The sequence below is a fragment of the Elephantulus edwardii genome, unplaced genomic scaffold (assembly GCF_000299155.1).
Source record: "Elephantulus edwardii isolate Elephantulus edwardi_28Jun2011 unplaced genomic scaffold, EleEdw1.0 scaffold00051, whole genome shotgun sequence".
Taxonomy (NCBI): Eukaryota; Metazoa; Chordata; class Mammalia; order Macroscelidea; family Macroscelididae; genus Elephantulus; species Elephantulus edwardii.
In genome coordinates this window covers 7,168,111-7,175,253 of record NW_006399801.1, presented here as the reverse complement: position 1 = coordinate 7,175,253, position 7,143 = coordinate 7,168,111, and the positions used below count along the sequence as shown (strand labels likewise).

Below are 7,143 nucleotides of genomic sequence, written 5' to 3'. Positions count from 1 at the left end.
CTCGCCAGCATTTTTTGCTTGCTGTTCTGTTAAATTTTGCTATTCTGACTGGAGTCAAATGATATCTCATAGTTGTTTTGATTTGCATCTCTCTTAAAGCTAGAGATTTTGAACATTTCTTCATGTGCTTGTTGGCCATCTGAATGTCTTCTTTGGTGAAGTGTCTGCTCATATCCTGTGCCTATTTTTCAATTGGATTATTTACCTTTATCTTGTTGTGGTTCAATTATGTTTTAAAAATTCCTCTCTCTTCCTATTTCATTTTGTCAGCCATTACTAAACCTTTTTCAACTAGTTAAAATTCCTGGATTTAAGCTTTTTTTTACTCTACTATTCTTGACATAAAGTCCTAGATTATGAAGAAATTATATTTGTGCTATTTTGGAGCGCCAGTGTTCATTTTACAGAAATGATTTTTCAGAGGTGTAAAGGTACCTTTGTATTTCAAATAGAATTAACTATAACAACTTTAAAAGCTTTGACTTTGCTCATTCTGTGATCATAGTATTTCTCTCTCAGTTATGGACTCTTGATTGAGTTAAATTTTGTTTTGCTGGATACTGTGAAAAATTCATGCCTAAGTGTTGCTACTGTTGTTGTGTAGGTGTAAAAAGAGCAAGGGCCACCTGGGTATGACAATAATTGACCTCTGCTAACTCCACAAGGGGGAACTGTCCCCATCATCATCATCCACAGAACAAAACCAATTCCCAGGAGGTCAGACATGTCTGCCTTTTTCTACTAATTCCAACTCCTGTCTTACTGTTCTACTATGTCTAAAATCCATTGCCGTAGCTCACAAAAGACATGGAACCGTACTCAAAATGATGGGGTTTCTTAGGAAAGTGAACCAGACACAATTTCACTTGGCAACAGGATATAATATCTCAGTCAGCACAGCTTCTAAAATGTGCTCACAAGCACCTCAGCCTTCAGACTCCCAGCTTTAGTCCAGTGGTACAGAGTTCTTGGTCTTCCAATTAGGACCCTCCTTCCAATTCTCCATCCAATTTGGGGAAAGGCGCATGGCTTCAGTTGACTGGGGTAGCTGTCTGGGATCAGCTCTGCCTCCTGTCAGGTCTCTGGTTCTCTGCTGCAACTGCTGTCTTGTAGTTCTGGCTAGCTCAGTCAACTCTGGCCCTGAAGGGCATGCTCCTCTTCTTCGCTGGTAGTGAGATTCTCAACTTGTGCTGCTGAATTTGCTCAATTTAATCGTGAAACTAGCCTGTCCCCTTGTGGATAGACTAACGTGCCCTATTCACATATTCCCACCCATCCACATGGCAGCGTCAAAGTTAATGGCTAGCGAAAGAATTTCGAAAAATAAACCGTTAACACCATGATACCATCAAGTCAGAAAAGACTCAGAGCTGACCTTCTAGTGAGTTTTCAGATGTAGAAAATCACACAGGAGGAGATTATCCATCCTTCTTTGTGGAGCAACTGGAAGATTTGAACTGACTGCTGTGGGATTGGCAGTGCAAACCACTAAGCCACAAAAAGAAAAAAAAAAAGAGTTCAACTTTGAAAAATAGTTTTTTCTGATTATAAAATTAATAATATGAATTATCCACAGAGATAACTACTGTTGTGTTGATTCTGACTCACAACGACCTCATGTCACAGAATAGTGCTGCTCCGTAGATTTGCTTCAGAATTGACTTGATGACAACAGATTTTATTTTGCCTTTAAGACAGATGGTGTAGCCAGTGTTATTTATATCACTCAGCCAAAATTCTCAATGATTACTGATCCTAGGACTATTGGTATTGATCTGGTTGTGACTCATAGTGACTCGCTGTACAACAGAACAAAACCATCCTCACCATTCTCTGCATCACACCCACAGTTGTTGCTTTGCTTGAGCTCGTTGTTACAGCCTTCATTTCAGACCAGGTCATTGCTCGTCATCTTTTTTTTTTTGCTGACCCTTGACTTTTCCAAGCATCATGTCTCTCTTTGGGGACTAGTTCTTCCTGATAACATGTTTAAAGAAAGTTAGATAATATAATAGCTTATTATCTTCACATGTAAAGCACCTTCTGACTGTATGTCTACACAAACCATTTTGGGGTTTTTTCCCCCATTCTTTTAGTTTGAGGTATACTCAGTGTTCTTTGCCAAAACGATGATTCAAGGACATCAGTTCTTTGGTCTTACTTCTTCATTGTCCAGCTTCTAATACCTCTGAGGTGGTAAGGGTCAAGTGTACCACAGTCAAATTGACATCTTTGTATTTTAATACTTCTTAATTGTATTTGGTTTGCTCACAGAGTTTGTATACATTGTGTTTCATACTATCCTTCATTCATGTTATGTCTCATACAATCATTCCCATTCGTTTTGTTTTATAAAATTAATCATCATTGAACCAAAAGTCTTTTAATACTTTTGAAAAAGCATTTTCTTGTGATAGGGGTGAAAGTTTATAGAGCAAATTAATTTTACATTCATCAACATTTTTATGACATTAATTGTAATCCCCACAAAGAAACCATATTCTTTCTGCTTCTTAATGTGAGTTTCAATTCCATGAATCCTTCTATCCCTTCCTGCCTTCTGAGCATAATCCCTGGGAAGATACACCCCTTTTCATCTGAAATAGTTGATTGTTCTTAGAGTGGTACCTTGGTGGGATAACTGATCACTTTACAGGCTTCTTGTTTGGCTGAACATTGGGCTGCAGGAGCAAGTTTAGTTCCAGGTTTACAGGATGACTAACTGAGGCTGTAGTCTTAGAGGTCCCACCAGTCTCTATCAGACCAGTAAGCCTGGCCATTTTTTTAAAAGATTATTTTTTTTATAACTTTTGGAAGAGGTTTAACTTTTTTTTAAATAAAATTTTGTATTTTAGTTGTGATTTTAATGGAAGTTTACAGAAAAGTTAGGTTTTAATTCATTCATTGTTGTACATTTTACTGCCTCTCCCTTCTTTCCCCCTCCTCCAAGACCCCCTCCCATTCCTCTTTGCAATGTGCCTCTTATTCTGGGCTCTTGTCATACATATAATGCTTAATTATATATTCCTTTTAAACTGTTCTTTCCTTCATCTGTTCACTATCTCTCCACTGTTAATCTATTCTCCTCCCAACCCTCCATGTCAGACCTGCTTTGTAACAGTGGTGCTATGCAGTATTTGTCATTTCTCTTAAATTTTCTTACTTGTTCATTGCTTTTTTTTTCTTTTTTAAAAAATTAATTTAAATGAAAGTTTACAGACTTAGGGTTTCCAGTCATTCATTGTTATACTTTTCTCCCTGCCCACTCACTTCCCCCCACCCCAATTCATTCTTCTCCTTGAAAAGAAAAACTCGTTCATTGTTATGCAGTCCTTCCCCCCAACTCCACTCCAGTGTGCAGCCTTCACTTTGGACTTCTGTAATGACAAGACTACCCATTTATATATCCCTTTTAAACAGTTCTCTCCCTCATCTGTTTCAATGCTGTATACATTATTCCTCCCCTCCTTTTCTATCTTGCCTCAACCATGATGCCAGTCCTGTTTTACAACAATGGCGCTATGCAATATTTGTCCTTTTCTGACTGAGATATTTCACTCAGCATCATGTCCTCCAAGGTCATCCATTTTGCATACTATTTCATGAGTTCCTTGTTTATAAATGTTACATAGTATTCCATTGTGTGAATATACCGCTTCTCTATCCATTTATTTGTTGATGGGCACTTGGGTTGTTTCCAGCTCTTTGCTATTGCAAACAAACCACGATAAACATGGGTGTGCATATATCTGCTTGGGTGGCAGTTATGGTTTCTTTAGGGTAAATTCCCAGTAGTGGAATTGCTGGGTCAACTGGTATCTCTATTTGCAATTTTTTGAGAGAACTCCATACAGCCTTCCATAGCGATTGCACCATTTTACATTCCTACCAACAGTGAATAAAGGTTCCAGTTTCTCCACAACCTCATCAGCATTTGATGTTTGCTGTTCTGTTAAATTTTGCTATTCTGACTGTTTTGATTTGCATCTCTTTTAGAGCTAGGGATTTTGAACATTTCTTCATGTGTTTGTTTGCCATCTGAATGTCTTCTTTGATGAAATGTCTGTTCATATCCTGTGTCCATTTTTCAGTTAGGCTTTTTACTTTTATTTTGTTGTAGTGCTCGAGTATTTTATAAATTCTAGATATAAGTCCCTTGTATGACATGTCATTACCAAATATTTTTTCCCAATCTGTGCCTTCCCTTTTTACCCTGTTGAAAAAGCTTTGGATGTGCATAGGGATTTAATTCTTAGAAGGTCCCATTCGTCTATTTTATCCTCTCCTGGTTGTAGATTATATAGTTAAAGTTTTTGGCTCCTTAATGCCCTTTTGAATTATTCTAAAGCATTATTTTCTAAGGAGTAGGTACAATTTTGTTTATACTATTATAAATTATAGTTTACCTTACTCAGGAAGTGAAGTAATATTTTGTTTTGAGAGAATAAATATTTCTTCCAAATATGCATGTCTAAGTACTTTATATAATAACTCATGTAATTCTGATTTTATCTTTTCAAGTTACTTTTCTGAGTATCTGGAGGACAATGGACCCTTGAACATAAGACACAAAGTCTTCTCCGATGAATATCAATTTTTCCCAGAGGAAACTCAACGGATAGTACAAAAAGCAGGAGGTTTGAAAGAATTTCTCCTGAAATGTCCTCGCTTCGTTGTGATTGACAACTGTATTGCCCTGAAAAAGGTTTCCACACATGCCAAGAGAAAGGGAAAGAAGAAAACCATTAAGGAAGAGGTGAATGGCCTTTCACACATAGATGATGATAAGTATTTGCCATATTTTATGTCACTGAATCCAGATGCTGAGGAGTTTACACCAGAGTCAGTTTTGTCTTCAGCACCAGCTTCTCAGGATGGAATTCCTGAAGCAGCTTCAATGGATTCCCCCAACTCAGCTTACAAGGATGGGGAATCTGCGCTGGCATCGGAAGGTTTCTCCAGACTGGTATCCAGAGATGGAGAGCTCAGGTGGGTCCCTTGTGATTCTCCTCACCCAGTCTCTGGAGCTGTAGATCACCCGAAAGTTTTTCCTGACATTCCTAATCCAGTGTCTGAAGACATGGAACGCAACGACTGTGCTCAGCCCCAGATGGTCACAGGCTACTACACGTATATTCCTTTCCAGGCATACGACATCACACAGATCCCACCAGCATATATCAGTGTGCTGCCAAGTGTACCCCAGTATGCTGGCATCTACACCCCTTTGGCCGACATTTCTGAGTACCAGCTTCAAAGAGGAATTCCAGTTGTGCCATCTTTTGTCCCTCATCGTAGTCCAGATCCTAGTGCAGCTGTTTATTTTGAGGGTCATCATGGGAATTCTGTGAATGCCTGTGGCAACCAGATGAGCTCCAAAGCACAAATCCAGCAAGGCTGTCTGGGAGCATCACCGAAACCACTGAGCTACAGACCACATGCTGCTGGTACCGCCCATAGTGAGGTTAGCGGGAAAGACAGTCAAAGTGGGAAGCCTCACAGCAAAGAAGAAGGAAACAGAATCCGGACCAAGGCAGTCAGTGTTCATCCGCCTACACAGACTACTGCTGTGCAGGTAAGACTCAAATAGGAAGCAGAAAGGACTACTCACTGGTTTTCTTTATGGCTTTTATTGCTACTGTATTTATTTAAATCCTTTCAAAATACTAATATTGTAATAGCATTGTTATTAAAGCTTCCATCCAACAATGTTTTGGGTTTTTTAAAATTACTCTGTGTGTGTGTGTGTGTGTGTGTGTGTGTGTGTGTGTGTGCGCGCGCGCGCGCGTGCGGTCAAATTGGATCTGACTGGTACAAGAGAAGATTGTCCTTCCTTCTCCAGCAGAACATTTGGTGTATTCGGACTGCATGCAACAATGTTTTTAAATTAAGACCCCTTTGTGGAGCATGCTAAGTGATCCTATCAGAAACCAAGTGGTGAGGGTCAGTAAATAATCCTCCTCTGCCTTGCATAACTTCTGCACCCACTCAGTAACAGGGTAAAGGAGTCAGTAGGTGGAGCTAAAACATCATCTGAATCCCTAATAGTGGCACAGTAGGAGGATGTGGCTTACATCTGTGGAAAAGGGCATGTCCTGACAGTGAACCCCATATCTCACATGCTTACCGTGCAGTTATAGCAGTGTTGGGATTCTGCTTGTTAAATTTTAATACATGGAAGCATAAGTGGGCTTCTGGGACGAATCAAAAAGGAAGATTCTGAGCTACACATGCCTGGTTCTCATACCAAACCTGGGAAATAAATGTGAGAGATACGTCTAAGGCTTCCTGTCAAGCAGAAGAGTTAGTCAAGGTTCCTCTGTAGTTGCCTGTACAGAACCTGAAATCATTAAATCCCAAATGAACTTCCCTCTTCTCATGAATGTCTCCATCTTACTTTGAGAAAGTACGTTGAAGAGTTAGTGATTCAAAGCTATTTTCAATTGTACTGATTTTAAATGGTAGCTCTTTCCTAATACAGAATTTTTTGCCATTTTTACAATATTTACAGTTCTTACCTAACATGGAATTTTCCTAATACAGAAGTTTTAGAAAGCATGGAACATTATCTAAATTGGTCACCAAGAAGAGGGGGGAAACTTTTAAGCTTGCTTTAAAATGCTAGATTTATTTTGTGCCCCAAGAGATGGAATTCTTTTGACAGGCAATTTTCAGAGGTGAATTGCCTTTAAGTATGCTTTTAAAAAATTTTTGTTTTGCCCTGTAGGTGACCTGGAGTGTAGCACACCAGGAGGTCAATACTGATCCTTATGCACATTTTGAGACAGAGCCAGTAAGTCAAAATTGTAATAAACCATTGAAAGATTTCATTTTCATTAACAAGATGGCAGTGATGAACCAGAACTGTTTTAGAACCAGCTAATCTCAAAGTCAGCATGGAATAAGCTTTAGAACATAAAAAGAAAACTGGTTTTGTTTTTATTGTTGGACTATGGGAAGGGGGCAAAGGAAGAGGTAAGTTTTTTCTAGCCTGCTTTATTTTGAAGTATATATTAAGTATGTGTTACTTTACAAATAAGAGTTTATTCACATGGGCAATACCCACTGTTGTTGAGTTGATTCCAAATGCTAGCGCAAATGCTAGCGGTTCTCCATTGAGTTTGGGTTCCTGAGGCTGTAAAT

The 7,143-nt window shown here is 38.9% G+C and overlaps 1 protein-coding gene across 1 annotated transcript in view; it reads left to right on the top strand.

Annotated features, from left to right (window-relative positions):
* The window catches only part of TTC3 (tetratricopeptide repeat domain 3), a 124,251-nt gene that overhangs the window by 73,301 nt on the left and 43,807 nt on the right, over positions 1 to 7,143 (top strand). The window contains exons 25-26 of the mRNA XM_006886780.1: positions 4,522 to 5,575; positions 6,728 to 6,793. Coding sequence (XP_006886842.1) covers positions 4,522 to 5,575; positions 6,728 to 6,793 — 1,120 coding nt within the window. The remainder of the gene's footprint in view (positions 1 to 4,521; positions 5,576 to 6,727; positions 6,794 to 7,143) is intronic.